This window comes from Panthera tigris, chromosome B3 (genome assembly GCF_018350195.1).
Source record: "Panthera tigris isolate Pti1 chromosome B3, P.tigris_Pti1_mat1.1, whole genome shotgun sequence".
Lineage (NCBI taxonomy): Eukaryota > Metazoa > Chordata > Mammalia > Carnivora > Felidae > Panthera > Panthera tigris.
The window spans coordinates 3,150,623-3,170,316 of NC_056665.1; the positions used below are offsets into that span (position 1 = coordinate 3,150,623).

A 19,694-nucleotide genomic window follows, 5' to 3' on the forward strand; every position below is an offset into this window, starting at 1 on the left:
GCTAGGGGCGGGGCTCCCGGGCGCACGACCTCTGACCCGCGCGCGCCGGAAGCCGGCTCCGCGTCCGTCTCCCCGGCCCCGCGGTTGCCCTGACGACCGCGGGCGCCGCGGCGGGGCCGTAGCTGCAGGTGCGGAGCGGCCGGCGGGGCGGCAGCGGCCAGCCGCGAGCATGAGGAGCTGGTGTCTGTGTCAGATCTGCACCTGCGGGTAAGGAACGCGCAGCGTGGCGGCGGGCGGGGCGCGGGTGGCCGGAGCCCCGTGGTGGCCGCCCCCCGGAGATGAAGGGACGTGGAAGCGGCGACCGCACTCCCCGGGTCCGCACCGGCCGGCTCCCGGGTGAAACAGTTCTGCTCTTAGACTCCCTGGCCAGGTGCACACTGAACGCCGGCCGGCTGGGCGGAGGACGCTTGCGCGGGAGCGGCGGGTCCAGAGCCTGCTAAGGGGTGCGATCAGATCCCGCTGGGAGAGTGCATGCCCCCAACATCTTAGGGGGAAGGAAGGAATAGGAATAGGACGATCTGCAAGTCCATGAGCTCTCAGCCCGCGCCACGCTTTCTTCCATCCCCAGCTTTCCATCCAAGCCTGACTGTAGCCCCTTTCCCCTCCAAGCAGTGCGCCTTGGGGATCTGACCGACCGAGATGGGAGCGGCCTGCACCCCGAAACCCAGAATTGGTCTGTGGGTCCCTGCGTGACAACCTCCCATCCCCTGTAAACACAGTCTTCTTCCGCGGAGTCACTGTTGGCCCCACGGATTCGATCACTGTTTGCTAAAGAAACATTATGAGCATGTGGATTCCGCGGAATCCATGAGTGACCATGTAACAGGAAGTGAGTGGAGCGGTATAAATTAAATCTTTCTGTGTTAGGATTTAAAGTTAGTAAATCTAAGCGGATAGATCAAGATGTTAAAAGCTCATTTAAAAAAAAGAAAGAAAGAAAGAAAGGAAAAAACGAAAACGCAGATGTAGCTAGCCTCCAGAAAAACTAAAAAGCAGAGATGATCGTCAGAAAGTAGTTTCTAGAGACTGGAAACGTTGGGAGAACGGGCTTTTCCGGTTTCCTTTATAAGCTCTTCAGCTTGTTTTGTTACAACGTGAATGTATGCCTTGCATGAGAAATAAAACTAAGAATAATGAGAAATTCCAGAGCTTGGACTTGATTCTTGTCACTCGGTGCACCTGTATCAGAACCTCTACGCATGACCTATGTTCCCCGTCCCTGGTTGTTCCAAGAGACCATCTGTGGTCCTAACTCACTTTAGGACTTTCCCGAAGCCTCCACTGTCAGCCAGTAATCTCGAGTCTCTCCACTCCTCTGACTTTGGATTTTGAATAGCCCATGACACCACCTCTCCGCCCTTCCGCACACTGCAATCCTTCCTGCTGTCCAGCAGCCTCCACGCAAAACAGCTGATCTCTCTTACGTTCTTCCCCGGGGGTTCACTGAGTCTAGATATCCTCGCTGGTTCTGACTCATCTACAGAGTGTATGCATTTTCTTCAACCTTACCTGGGCTTGGGTTAGTAGTCCTCACACATAGCCCGGAGCCCGAAATGATATGAGACCCGAGGAGCTGATTTTTCTTTTTTGTTTGCTTGGATTTTTATGTTTGTTTTGTTAAGAACTTTATCTTTTTTATTTCTGATTATGAAATGAATATACATGAGGCACTGTATGAACATGCAAGGCAAAAAATCTAGAATATAGTGAAAATCCCTCATCATCCTAGTCCTAGAAATAATAAATGTTCTTTAGGACTTGTTTTTGCATTCTTTAGAAGGAAAGAGAAATAGAGTGTATTATACATACTGTTCCGCAACCCACTTTTTCACTGTTTACAATCTCCGCGTCTGGCAACGGCCACGCCTTAAGATCAACCCTATTCTCTTTAACAACTACCTGCTATTAGCTTATGTGATATATTGGTCAGGGTTATTAATCATGGACAATATAATCTACTCTTGCCTAGTCGAGGCATAAAAGAATTTATTAAGGAGTATATGCAGCTCACAGAATTGTTGGAAGAACGGAAGAAACAGTTTTCAAAGTCAGCTTTTCAGGAAAAGTTCCCCAAAACTCTCACCTCAGAACTGGGCTGCCAAGGGAGCCACTGCCCCTGCCAATACCCAGGAAACAGCAACAGAGCGGCGGGCTTCAGAACCACTCCTTCCTGCCGAAGCTGCCAGACAGGAAGCCACCTTGCAAACCAGAAGGCTGCCTGACGCCTGCCTGCTCCAGCCTCTCTGCCTCTACCACAACCCCGCAAGCCTCTCTCCCTGCGTAGTGCTCTCTGAGAGCATCAGCTGAGCACACCCAACAGTTGAAAGCTAAATTGTACATGGGGCCTGCCTGCCAAGAGCCTGGGAAATGTTAGCTTTTCAGCTTCTTAGTATAAGAAGACACTCCAGGGGCACCTGGGCGGCTCGGTCAGTTAAGCGTCTGACTTCACTTCAGGTCATGATCTCACTGTTGGTGAGTTCAAGCCCCGCGTCCGGCTCTCCACTGACAGCTCCGAGCCCAGGGCCTGCTTCAGATATAGCGTCTCCCTCTCTCTCTGCCCCTCTCTTGCTCGTGCTCTGTCTCTCGAACATAAACAAACATTAACAAAGTAAAATAAAAAAGACACTCTCAATCACTGTCAGAGGAAATACCATAATTTTTTCCACCATGAAGGATATACCATAATTTATTCGTTATTTTTGTAAACACCACTGCAGAATAAACAGGTTTTCTTGTGTGTTCGTGTGTATTAGTAAAGCTTCTTTTAAATTTAGAGATTGTGTGTTTATCGAAGGTCTCTGATTAAGATGCAGTTATATAAAATATTTTTGAAAGCCAAAATAATCTTTCAGTTTATTTATGTTTGCACAGGCGGCATCATTGTCCACACGGAACCACAAGGATTTATGAAAATTCTGGCACGTCCTGCCCCACAACTGAATATTTGGAAAAATATCCTACATATGGCAATGTTCCTCCACCTCAGAGTCTGAAGCCCAAGCAAGAATTTCGAGCATGCCGTGGTAAAATGGAAGGAATAACGACATTTAAGTAAATATTCAGAAACTATTTGCTTTACTTTTCTCCAACTCTTCTGGGCTTAATAAAGTTGTTTTATTCTTTAAATTGAACTATTAAGTTGATTGAAGTTGAACCAACCCAAGAAGCAAGGAACCAGTTGAGTCGCAACTTGAGAAACACAGAAAAACGAGCGTTAGGTTAGAATGGCAAACAGTGAGAAGGAAAAAGGGCAACAAAAAGTTTTATTGTTTTAGCCACTTAAAATCTCTTCTAATATCTGCTGCTTTCCACTGTCTCCCAACTAGAGGAATGCAGTAGCTTCCTGAATTTTCTGTATCTCTTCTAGTGTTTACATCTCTGATCTGTTTCCTATACTTTACCCTGCAGACATGACCTCTTTAAAATCCAGTTCTAGGGGCCCTGGGTGGTTCAGTCGGTTAAGCGTCCAACTTTGGCTCACGTCGTGATCCCGCAGTCCGTGGGTTCGAGCCCCGCGTCGGGCTCTGTGCTGACAGCTCGGAGCCTGGAACCTGCTTCGGATCCTAGGTCTCCCTCTCTGCCCTTCCCCCACTCACACTCTGTCACTCTCTCTCTCTCTCTCAAAAATAAACATAAAAAAATTTTTTTGAAATAAAATGCAGTTCTAATTCTATCACCTCCTTGCTAAAATACTTATGCTTCCCCATTTTATTTAATAGCCACCAAAATCCCTTTATGGTTTGGTCTGTACTTGCTTCTCTAATTTATTTTCACCGTGCTCTTTTAATGTCACATCCCACAAGACATTTTTCATTTCTTGAAAAATCTCAGGTCTCCCTTGCCACAGAGCCTTCCAGTATGTTATTTCACTTGCCTGGAAATTTCCCTCCCTTTTACCCCAGTTAATGCCCACTTAGCCTGTACGTCTCAACCTAGTTATCACTCTGACACTGTACCCAGTTTGCAGGCTGGGTAAAAGTCCCCTATGTAAGGCCTCAAAGCACCTTAGTTATTTATCATTAACTCCCATTTCAGAGGCCCACACAGGCAGGAACTGTCTATTCAAATCTTCACGTTCTATTTCCAGGAACCTAGTGGGAGGCCTGCTGGCACAGAGTAGACACTCCATGTTTATTCAGTGTTGGATAGACAAAAAGAAGTCTTCCTGACCCTGAACTTTCCATTGGGACTTAGTTGGTTTTGTTTTTGGTTTTGGTTTTTTAAGTTAATTTATTTTTCACAGAGAGAACGTGCAGGAGTGGGGGAGGGAGAGAGAGAATCCCAAGCAGGCTCCATGCTGTCGGCACAGAGCCCCATGCGGGGCTCGATCCCACAAACTGTGAGATTCTGACCTGAGCCGAAATCCAGAATCGGACGCTCAACCGACTGAGTCACCGAGACGCCCCAGACTTAGCTTTTTTTTTTTTTTTAATTTGTTTTGTACCTTTGTCAGTGAGTTAATTCTTGTCTTTATTCTGTTAATGTGCACACCATAGTCAAGGCACAATCTTAGGTGTTAAGTATAAAAATCAATAAATAGAAGTTTCTGGTGTCAGGAAACACACACATCAGATAGATTTCTATAACTTGGGGTTTTAAAAATGCTCCGTAACCACTTTAATCTGCAGTGTTACCCGTTCTCTTCTCATTTTAGACAGAGCCCATTCTCCTTGTGTAAGCCAAGGTTGAGAGCTTCGAACTCTCAGGCCATTACTTGTCCCTCTAACATTTCGGGCCGCCCTTGAGGTAGCATTGTTTTGGTGATTGCACTCGACTTCTGTAGACGTGTGACTCGTCCACAGATTTGAAGATCTTCCACAGTTCTCAGATACGGTGTGCTTTAGAAGCATCCAGAAGGGTTAAAATGGCAGATTCCAGCGTTCCACCTGAAACCACAGGTCCCAGGAATCTGCATCTTTAACCACTGCTGCTCAGTCTGTTGCCGCAGATTCAGTGCAGCGGGTCAAGTGCTACAGCGTCCCTGAGTGTGACGTGGGCCATGAGGGACCTGGCCCCTGTGTTGCTTACAGCCTTGTGAGGATAGCAGTCAAGAAACAAAAACTCGGGTAAATAAACAAGCTATAATTATTGAAAATGAGGTGAAGAAATAGAACAATTGAGAGAGAGCAAATGGGAATGTTGCTCATTTTGTTCTTCACCTTAACATTCTTCCTTGATGCCTTAATGATTCATAACGGAGATCTGAAATAAATGTCACAATATGCATATTTGTTGAATAAAGTTTTCGCATTTAACTAGTTCTAAATGTTAAAATTGGGAAAGAATGACACGCCATATCTTTCAGTTTTTATTTATTTTGAGAGAGAGAGAGAGAGAGCAGGAGTGGGGTGAAGGGCAGGGAGAGAGAGAGAGGGAGAGAGAGAGGGAGGGAGGGAGAATCCCAAGCAGGCTCCACCCCCGTCCGTGTAGCACCTGACATGGAGCTCGAACTCGGGAACTGTGAGGTTATGACCTGAGCCGAAACCAAGAGTCAGACGCTTCGCTGACTGAGCCACCCAGGCGCCCCGTGCCATACCTTCCTTTAAAAAGGCAATTGTTTCATAATTCTGGTTTTGTCAGTTGACTTGATCAAGCATCCCTTAATGGTAAAAACGAAACAAAACACAACAACCAACCAACCAGAAAGACAAAAGAAAGAAAAAGAAAATGTCCCAGCTCCCAAAAGTTCCAAATATGCCCAGGCGACTATAATTTCCGTTTTTTAAATCACCGTCTGTACACTTAGTAAAACATTGGATCTTTTCTTGGTATCTTGACTGCGAACAGCAGCACTTCCGAGGGCCGCAGGCGAGGGGTTCAGAACCCTTCCTCAGCTCCCTCATGTTGACTGTGCCCACTAAGCAGCAACAGCTGATGGGCCGGTACGAACGATTAAAGGGTCATTCTGTACTTCTCTGTAACACAGGACGGGACTGTAACGAGCAGATGTCTAGACTTGTCTCTAAGATTTTCGATGCTTTGTACAACGTCACAGCCGCAGGACAGCTAGATGTCTGCCAGGGTAGCTGGGAAGCCCGCCCCGAAGTATGATTGTGGTCACGTCGTATGGGGCCAATCCGATGGCCGAGAGTGCATTTACCCACTACCACGTCTCCATAGACCGCTGCTTTGGGTTTGGAGGTATACTTTCTAACACTTAGCGAATCCACCTAGAGGAACTAAGACTTCTACGCTTTCTCTCTGTCATCTCCCTGATCGCATTTTAGCCCGTTCCCCTCTAGCTGGCATTCAGGAAGAGCAAAGAACAACTCAGATGTCTTGAGAGTAAGAGGTATGTGATTTCTACCACTTATCCACTAAATCATATTTACTAAGCATTTGTTAGGTGTCGGGCCCTACGCGAAGCCCCTGGCACACAGCGGTGAGCATGGGGTTCCGGCCACGATCTCTGTGCTCACAGACTCTGCAGTCCAGCGAAGGTAGCGACACATCACTGGGAAGAAGTACAAAATCGCAGCAGTGATCACGTGCGTGAAGGACAGGCACAAGGTGACTTGAGAGCCAGAATAAAAGGTTTGACTTTATCAGGGAGAAGAGAAGAGGGAGCTAAATCCCGACAGGTGTGAAACAACTGACTGAATTAAGTAGGTAAGGAAGTGCATTCCCGGCAAAGATGGCGGGCAGGGGAGGGGAGGGGAGGGGAGAGAAGGCAATTCCTAGAGAAGGCCGCCTCCCCCTGCAGGAGGAAGCGGGTGCTGAGGCTAGGGGAGGAGGCCCCCGGCGGTTTTTGCCGTGTCCTTGGAGCCACACGAAGCCGCTGAAAGTTTCTTCTCTTGTCCACCCACCTGTTTGCATTTGGAAGGGGTGAGGGAGATACCGGTGGGAATGACCTGATCAAACTTACAAGTGAGAGGATTCCTTTGGGTGCAACGTGAGACCAGACTGGAGAGAAGCTAATAGGTTTGAACAGGGATTAGGAAAGCTTGGGCCATTCTGGTAGCGCCACGGAGGAGGAAATGGTGGGGTCTGCAAGAGATTCGGAGGCCGCGCGGATAGGGTTGCTGAGGCCTGGCTTTCCGACTGTACAGCTCAAGTCGCCGCGATGCCTTTCGCTAAATGGGGAACAAGTGTTCAGTGTTGCTTATGGACACACACAGAAAGTAGTGATTAGTACACGATGGTTTAAACAACTAAAATGAGTGACACAGGAGAGTCCAGAAGAGAAGAAAGCAATTTTGAAGACTTGTAGTAATAATAAATAGTAGTGGCTAACGTGTTGCCCTCACTGGGCACCAAGCTCTCGTAAATATGTGTGCGTGCACGCCTGTACATGTGCCAGTTCTGAAATAACCCTGTGAGGTACATGGCAAGATCGGCCCATTTTATATGTCAGGAAACTGGGGCACAGAAGGGTTAACTGAGTCATCCAAGGTCACGCACCTCGTGAACGACAGAGCCGGGATTCGGACCCAGGGAGTCTGATCACGCTGGGTCTGTCACCTCCCTTCCTCACCCCACCAGCCAACCCAAGTGTCTGCAGCTCTCCTTCTGCCCCGTGAGGTTACGTGATGCCCAGGGTGGCCGCATCGCCACACAGCTCCCATCTGTGGCAAGGGCTTCTGGGAGGTCCGGAGATGAGGCAGAATCACATCCATACTATGAATGCGGTTTAAGGCTGAAGTCCAGAGTTCAGGTGTTAATTATCCACGTAATTGATGATTCAATACTAAGCAGGAAGATCTTATGATCTCAATAAGAAGAGAGCATGCCCAAATAGCTTAGTCTTTAAGTAGGACGAATAAAGATTTGGACAAAGTGGACCCAGGGGGTAGATTTTAGATTCATGAAATCCGAAAATTTCCTTCTAGGTTAGAAAAAAATTCCGTTACTTAAAGATTTTATTTATGTAAGATCCAATCAACTGAAGATGCATTGTAATGATGTTTTGAAAACCATGATTTTTGACATATTTTTTCTTAACGTATTTAGTCACTGGATAGGACATAAAGGAATTATTTCTCTCAAGTAGTTTATCAACTGCCACCATTTTAATATCTTCTTAGACTTTTCAAATGAAAAAAGAAACCTTGAAAATTTCAATACTGCGTTGAGATAATGATTATTTCTAATTAAGAAACTGTGAGGCTATGTTTCAAATTTATATGTTTCAGATCGGATTATCGTCCTTACGAAATAGTCAAACAGCCTCGCCAGGTACCAGAAGAATATAAACCAAAACAGGGGGAGATTGATCTTGGCACTACGTACAAACGGGATTTCAATTCTTACAAAGTGCAGCCTGTGGCCATCATCTGGCCTTTGGAGAGACAACAAGCTAAACAAGGAAAGTTGGACACTGTCCCAACCTATAAAGGTAACTTGGCATTTCAAAAATGAAGGAGCCAAAAAACCTAAACTCACTTCTCTCCAACGTCAAATCATAATTTGGTGTGTGGCCAAACTTAGCTCCCACGACTCAGGAGAACCTTTTTTGGCTTTGGTCAAAGCAGTACTGTATAGTGAAGAAAGACCATTTGCCTCACTGAGAGTTAAAAGGCCTGGGTTTCTTTCCAAATGTAGCCACTTAATTCACGTTCTCTGTCTAAAAACTTATACAGTTGAGCCAGGTCCCCGTATGTGTGGCTTCTCCAGAAATACAGTCCAGCCCAGCCCTGCAAATGTATTATCCCTTCCTTATGATTCTTTGAATCACATTTTTTCTCCGGCTTATACTTCGTTGTAAGAGCACAACACAGAATACGTGTAACATACAAAATATACATTGACTGTGGATGTATAGGAACCTTAACTATTGTTAACTGTCGTTAAGGTTTCCGGCCAACAGTAGGCCATTAGTTGTTCTGGGAGTCAAAGTTATGTGCAGAGTTCTGACTGTGCAGGGGGGTCAGTGCCCCTAACCCCTGTGTTGTTCATGGGTCAAGTGTAAAAGCAAAGGCTGCCAGTGAACAAGCATTATATCATCTTTGTCGCATTGTGCCACGGTTACTTGGCACTGTTCCTTTCCTGCAATTCCAGAATGAGCTGAAACTCTACCGAGCGGACTGGAGTCTTTGAGAAGGTCAAGTAAAGAGCGACACCCTTCACCACTTAAGTTCTGAGCCAACTGAAAGCAAAAGAGCAGATGCAGAACCAAATATTTATTCCCTTTCGAGTGACAAGGGCTAGGGTGAAGAATAAGGCTTAGATCTGGGCACAGATGCTTCCTGATACTGAACTCAGACCAAAATCGGCTTATCCATCCAGGGACAATGGTGGTGCACCGCTTAGGGAACTTACTCCTCTAAGGCTTCTAGCAGGGACAAAGTGTGATGACACCTTCTCTCTGTGGGCCGCTGACTTAGAAGAGTAAGAGGCTGGACAGTGTATGGCTAGTTTCTTTCCAAAAACCAAGTTGATTTTAAAATACTCTATTGCTTCTGGGGAACGGGGTCTTTCTTTTTAAAGCCCATCTTGTTAGTACATATTCTTTCCATATTTTTTCTTGATAATGTAATTGCGTTTTTAAGCTGATATCCTTTTTGTTAGTTACGTGATATAGCTGAATGGTATGTCCTCAGATAAAACCCCTTTGTAACAGTGATGTCACCCACAATGAAAGCAATGGTTTATAGTTTAAATGGGCAATAGCTGGAGGTCTATGTGTTCTTCAAATATCCCCCTCACCAGTTCGATGCGTAGGTAAAGTGCCTGTTATCAGTACTCTAGGATCTACGTATAGGGAGGTCGGGGGCAACGTGCTTTCTGTCTCTTAAGCTGCGATCACGTAAGATGCTACCCAAACATTAAAACGAAGTTTTAAGACAATGTGTATGGTGAATAAGTATATTGTTGTAATGCAATATAGCATTTAGCAATTGCAGATCTGAATTTACTCGTATGCAGTGGAGGTCATGTGCTGCATAACAAGGTGATGTAGAAGGTACTTGATGAAAATGACTGGGTCTTTTACCAACCATGGTAAGATTTTCTTTTCTTTTTCCTACAAGATCGATGGAAAAGTATCAACTAATATTTGTATTCCCTGAGGTTGTGACTATTACACATAACACACACACACACACACACACACACACACACACACACACACACACTGGTTCTAGCTTCTCATTACCTGGGTTTCCTATAGATTTCCATACTTTCACCCCCATAAGCCAATGTTGAGGATTCCTGGGGTCCCTCTGGTTTCTCACTTCTCATCTTTCCTAGTGAGGAGAGGTTATTTTTGTATTTCCAGGCTTGGGAGCATGAGACCATAAATAATAAGGGCCGAGGCAGAACTCATCATTCTGTGTGATGATTGTATTGCAGGATTTTATAGACACCTATTTAAGGACAGGCGTGTAGCTGACAAGAAATCACAGTAAGAGACCCTCTCGCTATTCATCGAGAATCAGACAACAGAGGAAAGACAGAAGTGGGATACGATAAAGAGAAAGGAAGAAAAAAGCCTGTAGGGTGGTGGCGAGAAGGGTAACATCTAGTTCTGGAGATGTAGTTCTATGAGACAGGCTACTCTCAGAAATGCATCTGCCCCCAGAAGCTTCACTTTAGAAGGTCATTCATATTAAAACATAGATGATGAAAATAGGCCAGTGTTTGATTTGATAAATGTTTTCAGGATTTCTCTGCTCTGTGCTAGCCACTGTAGGGAATACAGAGATCCGAATCAAACATAGTTGTTGACAAGTAGAAACTTTATGGTTGAGGAAAAAAAGCAATAGTAGCATAAAAAATTAAATAGCTTTAGTAGAAATAAATAATATGTGTTATTGGGGTGCTGGGGCAGCTCATTTGGCTGAGTGTCTGACTCTTGAACTTGTCTCAGGTCATGATCTCACGGTTCGGGACTTCAAGCCCCGTGTTGGGCTCTGTGTTGACAGCACGAAGCCTGCTTGGGATTCTCTCTCTCTCTCTCTCTCTCTCTCTCTCTCTCTCTCTGGGATTCCCTCTCTCTCTCTCTCTCTCTCTCTCTCCCCACCCCCTCAAAATAAATACACTTAAAAAAATGTATGTGTTATTACTAGGGAGGAGGATAATTCACTAAAAAATTGATGGAACAACTCATGCTTCAAAAATTTAGACTGAGCAACATCACACTTCAGGCCAGCCCAGGAATGTATCAGAGACTAATAAGTACTGGTCTACAGGAAAGGGAAGGACATCACAAAAACTAGGGTGAAATGAGCAAAAACGCAGAAGACCAGAAAAATACAATGGTTGTTGGGTAAACATCAGAGGAGGAAATGCAAGATTGGGGTCTAATTCTAGAAATGTAGATGGAGATCAGATTGTGAAGCCTTGATCACAGACTGAGGTGCTTAACGTTTTTATCATAGCTACTAAAAGTGGGTGAGTTCTGTTTCCAGGCAGCCTATAGTAAATGGCAGACTGCATCATTTCCACTGCAACAGCTAAAGATATGTATAAACATTTATTTATTTATTTATTTATTTATTTATTTATTTATTTATTTATTTATTTATTTATAAATGTTTGTTTATTCTTGAGAGAGACAGAGACAGAGTCCGAGCAGGGGAGGGGCAGAGAGCGAGGGAGACACAGAAATCCAAAGCAGGCTCCAGGCTCTGACCTGTCAGCACAGAGCCTGACTCAGGGCTTGAACCCACAAATCTTGAGATCATGACCTGAGCTGAAGTTGGACACTTAACCGACTGAGCCACCCAGGTGCCCCTGTTACTATTATTTTTAATGTTTATTTTTGAGAGAGAGAGAGACAGAGTGCAAGCAGGGGAGGGGCAGAGAGAGACGGAGACAGAATCTGAAGCAGACTCCAAGCTCTGAGCTGTCAGCACAGAGCCCAACATGGGGCTCGAACTCACAAGCCATAAGATCAAACCTGAGCTGAAGTCAGACTCAAACAATTGAGCCACCCAGGCCCCCTATGTATATATTTTTTAACTGGAAAAAAAACTTTTTTAAATGGCATTAGACAGCTGTGAAAGGAAAGAACTAAAATTCCAGAGATGGTGCATGCCTCCCTAGGTGAACTAAGATAGCTGTTTACATCCCTTGGACCATTTGTCAAATGCAGGCCAAGGCTGAAGACTGGGCTTGGCATAAGCAGAAAGACTCTACTGGGAGAAGGGAATCCAGTGGAGCGCCTGATATGTGGGCTTGGTATGACAAGTTGGAATCTATTAAGTCCTCCAGATGTATGGCTGGTTTTCCCTGTGGGGTGTTTGCAGAGTGTTTCGGGGGCATGGTGGGCGAGGAGACTAGGGCAGAAAGAATCCCACAGAAGTATCCCACAGTTGTACTTGGGAGTAGGTGCTTAGGAAACAAAGTCCCACAGAATGAGGGCTCTACCACAAACACACCACAGTTCTTGTCCTTGACACACTTGTATCTAAAGGAAGACCATGTCTAACTAAAAGTGCCTCTGAGCACCAACCTAGCTCAGTTCCTGATTGGATCAAGGCGATCGGCCTAACACTGAAAAAAGCAAGCTTTCTCCTGTTGAAAATAACATTGATTTCAATGTCTATGGCTTTCTTGTATGTGACATCTAGTACTTGGTAAAATATGAGACCTAAGAAGAACCAGAATATATTTGGAGAGATGGTCAAGAAATTTTCAAAATTGATGAAAGAACCAAGCCATAGATTCAAGAAGCTCAACAAATCCCCAAATAGATAAATACAAAGAATACCACAGCTAGGCAATTATCATCAAACTTCTGAAAATGAAGTGAAGATGAATTCTCAAAAGTAGCAAAACTACACATTATTCACAAAAAGAAAAATCAGAAACATACCTAACTTTTCATCTGAAGCTATGGAATCCAGAAGATAATGGGATGACATCTTTAAAGTGTTGAAAGGAAAAAAAGAACCAAGAACTTTAAACCCAATGAATCCCAGATTTTCACATCTAATGAAAATATCTTTCAAAAAATATGGCAAAATAAAAATGTTTTTGGAAAACAACAACAACAAAAAAAAACTCAAAGAATCTGTTAGTAACAGACCCATACTATAAAAAGTAGTAAAGGAATGTCTTCGGGTGGAAGGCAAATGATTCTAGAGAGCAGCATGAAATGCATGAAGATATGAAACACACAGAAAGGTTAACTATGTGGGTAAATATAAGAGAACACCAACCTCTCAAAGTCACAATAATAATTATATTATGTATTTTTATATAAATACGGAAGTAAAATATAGCACAAAATACAGCATGAGGGTGTAAATGGCATTAAACTGTTGAAAGTTTCTTCCACTGTTCTAGAAGGGGTAAAAATATCAATTTAAGTTCAAGTAGGTCCAAAAGATCCCCTAATAGGAAAAAAATGCATTTTCATTCTAAAAATATGTGAAGTTTGGGACACCTGGGTGACTCAATCGGTTAAGGGTCTGACTTTGGCCCAGGTCATCATCTTACTGCTAGTAAGTCTGAGCCCCACGTCGGGCTCTGTGCTGACAGCTCAGAGCCTGGAGCCTGCTTTGGATTGTGTGTCTCCCTCTGTCTCTCTGCCCCTCCCCACTCACACTCTGTCTCTCTCTCTCTCTCTCTCTCTCTCTCTCTCAAAAAATAAACATTAAAAAAAGTTTTAAAAATATGCGAAGTTATAATTAAAGTGCTAATGGAGAAAATGGAATAATAAAAATACCCTTTATCTAAAACAAGGCAGAAAATAAGGGGTAAGGGAACAAAGGACACGTGGGAACAATCAAAAGCAAACAACAATATAGTCAACTTAAACTCAACTAGACCATTCATTACATTAAATGTAAATGAAATAAAATTTCAATTAACACTTCAAGATTGATTTTTCAGTTTGAGCATACTAAGTTTCAGTTTACCTCTGATATCTACTAGGGATATCTAGTAGGAAGATGTATATGTGGGTTTGGTGTTCGAAAGGAAGTCTGGAATGGCGATTCACTTCTGGAAATCATCAGCTTCCAGGTAGTATTAAAACCATGGGACTTCTTTGATGATATACAGATTGAGAAAGAAATGCTCAGGATGGAGCTCCCTGGCTTTGTAAAAGCTGTTTCCAAGTCCTTGGTGCCATAAGATGCCACAGGGAACAGGTTCCAAAGTACCAAGGAAAAGAACTAGCATGTGCAACTCAGGACTTTTGTCCTCAAAGAGGAACCTAGAACAGCTCATTATATAAGGATGGGGGTGGAGCTCTACATTCAAACATTGATGGTGAGCAAACACATGGACGTGAGGCTGATCAGAAGAGAGCAAGTGGCTAGAAATCAAAAGAATGAGCAGAGGAAACAGAATTTCCCTTATCTAACCAGGGCAATACCGCAGTTGCCAAAGGACCAGACTGCAATGTTAGATACGCATGGCACTACATTTGTCCTTTCTATCAGTGTCATAAGACACGAAAAATAGATTATATTAATAAATATTACGTTTTAAAGGTGTTGCTTGAACATTATCAATAAATACTCCAGAATGAACAATCAATATTCCATGCATATGAGCATAGGTATATGTATAAAAGGAAAATCAATTTTCTACATTTATCTGCAACCGATATCCATGGTAACGTGTACTGTGAAATCTTGTGTTTCGGTCTCCAAATTCTTGCTTCCCTTTTGAAAACTGAAGCTCGTTTGGCAAGGGAGAACTACCCTCTTCTATTTAGTTTCTTTTTTTGAAATTAACATCTTTTTCTCAGTCATTTTGGCAGCAAGGCCGGACTACAGACCTTCAATAGCACCCTACGATTTCCTTCTAGTGAAAAAATGTTATAATTTTATACTTGACATTGCAAACAACAGAGATTCGTTCATGGTGCCTCAAGAAAAAGAGAGTTTCCCGTGACCTGGTAGTGGAAAGCCATCGGGTACAGAGGAAGCTTGAGGGCGGAGCTACTCCCTCCCTCCCCGCTCTCTGCCAGAGCCCCATGGGTTCTATTACAGCCTCTTCACTTCTCTGCATGCATCTGCTCTGACTGCCACTCTACTACCTGGGCTCCTCTGTCTACTTATCAATTCTGTTGCCCTACAGGTGGATTTTGAAGTCTTCGGCTTACCATAGCTCTCCAGTTCTATCTACTACATGGCATCCTTGTAGATGCATCTCTTGCGTTTATCTGGCTCCATGTTTTCAAATTTGGGTTCACAAGGACAAGAACTGCTTACCCAGCTCGTCTCTTCTTGCCAGGCTGTTTTGTAGATCCCTGCTAGCCTACAGATGATCTGCTCTCAGGCCAGGCATCCACTCTCATCCAAACACCAGTACTTGATGAGATGGAAGTGATCGTTTGGTCCCAACGTTGGCCACTGTGGCAGAAATGTTTGTGAATGAGAAATTCTTCTCTCCAAAGGAGGTATCCCCATAAAAAGCATTTGAGTTTTGGCCTTTCCAATAGACACTACATGGACTGTAGCCTAGACTCTTATATGTTATCTTGTATGACTTCTGTCTTTTATAAATTAGTCTTCAGTGTACATCTTTTTTGGGTAAAGTCAATTCCACAGTATTTCTTTTTTTTTAATTTTTTTTAATGTTTATTTTTGAGAGAGAGAGACAGAGACAGAGACAGAGCATGAGCAGGGGAGGGGCAGAGAGAGGAAGACACAGAATCCAAAGCAGGCTCCAGGCTCTGAGCTGTCAGCACAGAGGCCAACGCGGGGCTTGAACTCATGAGCTGTGAGATCATGGCCTGAGCCGAAGTCGGACGTTCAACCGACTGAGCCACCCAGGCACCCCATTTTCCACAGTATTCCTTATCTTACTACCTTTCTCATCTAGAAATAGAAAAACTAAATAACCCTCAGTTGAAATATAAGTACTTCAGTTTCCCATCCATGGTCTAGGTAGGCTGCAAGAAGCAGAATTTAGGTATTTAACGCTAAATCTCAGACTTAGCTCTGATGTTCACTTGTAAATTCTACATACAATTTCTGACATGTTTGAAAGCACTCATTTCAGGCCTCTGGCCCCTAGATGGCCCCCTATCTTTGGGGAATGACGTGAAGTCCATTTTCTGAGAAGTTAAAGTTGAAGCCAATGAACTTTCTGGGATAGTACAAGTTATTCTGTATCTTTGCTCAGAGAGTCCTGTTCCTAAAGTATAATGGAATTGAAATTCTCTCTCCTTTGAGGAGTCCCTCTGAAACCAAGGAATAATACCCACGTCACTTTTGCCCACACATCAGGGCCTTTGATTTCATGTTAATCCCTAGATTTTATGGTTTCCTTTAGCATTTCTTGAGTTATAGTGAAAACCCCAAGCAGTTCCTGGAAAACACAACCATAACCTCCTAAACTCTGCCTTTATCCAAAACACAGGCTTTCAAAAACTATCAACAATCCAGCTCAGATGTTCCATTCCCTTGTTGCGTATTCAGGTAAGTCTAGAAGTAGAAAGTTATATGTACTAAAATGGATGATAGAAGAGACAGGTGGACATGAAGAAGAAACAAACTAGGGGAACGTGAGCAACTTCATACTCGATTATTGTCCAGATTTATGAAGGAAATGAAAAGATGTTTGGCAATGAGAGAAGTAAGCAAGCCATGATTTTTAGAAGATGGTTGTTTTCTTCAGTATTTTAAAATGCTCTCTTTTTTATGTTCAAGATGATTACAGAGCTTGGGACATTCAGAAAACAGACCTTTATAAACCAGAGCAAACATATCATCCCCCCGCCGTGAAATTTGGAAATTCAACTACATTTCAGGATGATTATGTTCCTCGGGAGATACAGCTTCGGCAAAGCTTTAAACCCAGCCCTGTGATCAAACGTTCTACTGTCCCTTTTAATGGTGACACAAGTCACCGCCTTGACTATGTACCTTATCAGCTAGAATTCAAGTTTTCAAGGCCAAAAGAGGTTTACAAGCCAACCACCCAACCCTTTGAGGATCTCACAACTCACCGGTATGACTTTCAGGGCCTTGCTGGCGAATCTGCAAAACTCTGCAGACCTCCATACACCAGAGTGACCCAAAATGCTCATTTTGAAGGAAGCACCGAATTCCGCGAAAGCTTTCAACCATGGGAAATCCCACCGCCTGCAGTCAAGAAAACACCAGAGTATGTCCCTCCCACAGGCACCATGCAGTTAAACAGCACAAGCCATCTTGACTACGTTCCCTATCAGACCAAACGTGTTGTTCCCATCAGGCCAGTTTCTCAGAAAAGAAATAACAACTTTCCTTTTCAAGGAAAAAGCACCACAAAGGAAGATTTTCCAGCCTGGGAAAGCTGTCGTCAAGGACTTATTAAGAAGCAGCAGCAGATTCCCAACCCATCTGGAAAATTTGATGGTCGGACCACTTTCAGGTCTCACTATGTGCCACATGAGCTGAATGCAACACAGAGCTGCAAACCCGTGCACGCTCCCGTGAAGAGTTCTGCTTCATTCGATGACACAACCATGTACTGTCTAGAGTACACACCAAAGAAACGGGAAATCTGCCCCGCCAGCTTCCCCTCTCCTCCGGGTTATATCTTTGAAAATACAAATTCCCGAGGTCATCACTTCTTCCGCAAGATCACACCCACGGTGGAGGCCTTCTAATCGTCAAATCACGTTCAAAAGGAAGCTAACAGGATATTGGTTTTCTAAAGGCAAAGCCAATTTTTTGGTAGTGAGAATAATTGAGGGGAGAGGTAAAAGAAATCATTTTAAAATTTTAAACAAGAAAATTGGAAAATTACTTATGGGAAGCGAGGACCTGAAAATCTATTTTGTATTGATCTCTCACCAAGATTGTTCTCTACTCTGCTATTCTGAAAATTGAATTAACGGGCATTCCCATCTGAACTATTTTGATCCCCAACCTACTGTTTGGTCGCTTGTCTCTGATCGATTACCCTTTATACTTATGCTTTTAATTACGACAATTACATGGTCACTCACAACCTGGTTATCATGTGTCAAGTGCACTGGGACTGTCCAGCACACCTCTGACCACAACACGTGGATTCCTCATCCGGGCGACGGTCTTCATCTCAGACTTCAGGGCGTGGACACCCTGCACCGTGGTTAGCGGTGCCAGGGGTGACTGCACCACTCCTCACCATGCTCAAGTTCATAAAAGGAGCCACCGTGTGACCAGCAACGGCTCTGCGCGCGGGGAATCAAGGCTCTGAGTTCGGGTTCCAGTGACAACAGTTTCTATTTGCGACCCCCTAGGCCAGTGATGGATGTCTCTGAGCCCCAGTGTCCCCATGTGTAAAAGGAGATTTGCTCTGCTTAGCTCACAAACATCGTTTCAAGCATCAGGGCAGATGGTTCATCGAAACCCAAAAGTCAAAGTGCCAAACAAGTGTCAGAGATTGTTACGAAGTCCCTCAGTCTCTCTTTTGAACCTGTTTTCTCCTTTTCCAAACGAGGGTCATTACCTCCTCAACACTCACTTTCTGGCCGGAGGCAAGGATTGGAAAATGACCAAATTTGCTTTGAGCTTATGAGGAGTAAGCTTTCTGAGTCTTGTCCTCAATCAAGCGCCTGAGAACCCGTCACAGAGCATAGAGAGCTTGGACTGGGAGAGTCGTGTGGTTTGAAAGACAGTATTTGTAGGAAGGAAAACACTGTGTGTTCGAGTAGTTTTAGGAATGACCGATGGCTCTGAAGAACCTTCAGGGTAACCCCGGGTCATGACGTACCTAATTGCCATGCCTGGAGTCATGGTTCAGAAGCAGCAGCAGGCCCGGTCTGGAGCATAATTATGTCCTTCTTCTCCGGCGTGAGCTAAGCGCTAAGAAGGGAGGGAAAGAATGATGTCAGTGAGTGAAGCAGAAAGAACATATTGCATTTATAAATGCTGACGATTTCCTAACGAATTAAACGCCTGTTTTTATTTTTTCTCTGCTGGATGATTGCATTAGGGGAGAGTATGATTTATCACGCAGTGTATTCTTTTGTAGCTTTAGAATTCCTTCAAACTATGTGCTTGAGAATAGGTCCACCAATGTTTGGTTAAAATGTTTATTTGAAAGTAGCTCGTGTGTATGTACGTTTGTATTGATTAGTGAAAATTAGGACATGTAGAATTCTGTATTTATGCAACATTAATAAAGCATCAATAAAATGCATTTTCAGGAAGTCATTTCTGCACAAAATTTTCTCCGGAAAAGAGGCCTTTGTAATGAACTCTTACCTAGGTTAACCTGTACATAACTAGATATTCTTACCTTTATAATAAAAAAACATGATTATATACTCAAAATAAAAAATTAGAAAATATGATAGCACTCTCATCCTGGCCCATTTTCTGATGCTGGACATGCAAATCCCTCTGTAATCTAATGGGGGTGGTCTCTTCCCTGGACAAAGGCTCCCCATAGTAAACTTACCCTGGGGTTTCCCGTGGCAATGTGACTTGGGCTGAGGACACAGAGCTGAATAATGGTGTCTCCCCGTGATCTAACACCCAATATAATAGGCGTGAATAAGACATTGGAAGAGAGTACACATGGGCCACTTAGCCCGGGAATTCGGGGAAAGCTTCTTTAAGGAGAGGACAGCTGAGCTGAATCTTGAATGGTGAGCCGGAACTTGCCAGGTCAGGAAAAGCGGGACAGCGGGAACAGCAGGAACGCAGGTACAGAGTGATCTCCAGAGTCTGTGCACGAGAGAGTTCCAAATGTGGTGGTGGAAAGCTGGAGTCACCTGACCTGCCATCGCCCTTAAGGTCTCCTTGAAATATGTGCTGTGCAGGGACACACACACAAACCCCATTGTAACAGCACCGGAAACCTGTAATATTTAG

The 19,694-nt window shown here is 44.0% G+C and overlaps 2 protein-coding genes across 4 annotated transcripts in view; one reads left to right on the top strand and one right to left on the bottom strand.

Annotated features, from left to right (window-relative positions):
* Positions 1-56: 56 nt before the first annotated feature.
* Positions 57-19,161, top strand: SAXO2 (stabilizer of axonemal microtubules 2). Of its 2 annotated transcripts, XM_042987925.1 has the most exons (4): positions 57-207; positions 2,872-3,051; positions 8,133-8,335; positions 16,554-19,151. In XM_042987925.1, the coding sequence occupies exons 1-4, from the start codon at positions 170-172 to the stop codon at positions 17,495-17,497; spliced, it is 1,365 nt and encodes a 454-aa protein (XP_042843859.1). In that variant the 5' UTR covers positions 57-169; the 3' UTR covers positions 17,498-19,151. The 2 variants fall into 2 exon arrangements, with proteins under 2 accessions (XP_042843859.1, XP_042843860.1); XM_042987926.1 differs by lacking the exons at positions 57-207; positions 2,872-3,051; positions 8,133-8,335 and adding an exon at positions 15,721-16,322 and having other exon boundaries at positions 16,554-19,161.
* The window catches only part of ADAMTSL3 (ADAMTS like 3), a 353,112-nt gene continuing 350,330 nt past the window's right edge, over positions 16,913-19,694 (bottom strand). For both annotated transcript variants that reach the window (XR_006218331.1, XR_006218332.1), the window contains exons 29-30: positions 18,589-18,680; positions 16,913-16,988 (exon numbers count right to left, since the gene is read on the bottom strand). The gene's annotated coding sequence lies outside the window, so the exon portion shown is untranslated. The remainder of the gene's footprint in view (positions 16,989-18,588; positions 18,681-19,694) is intronic.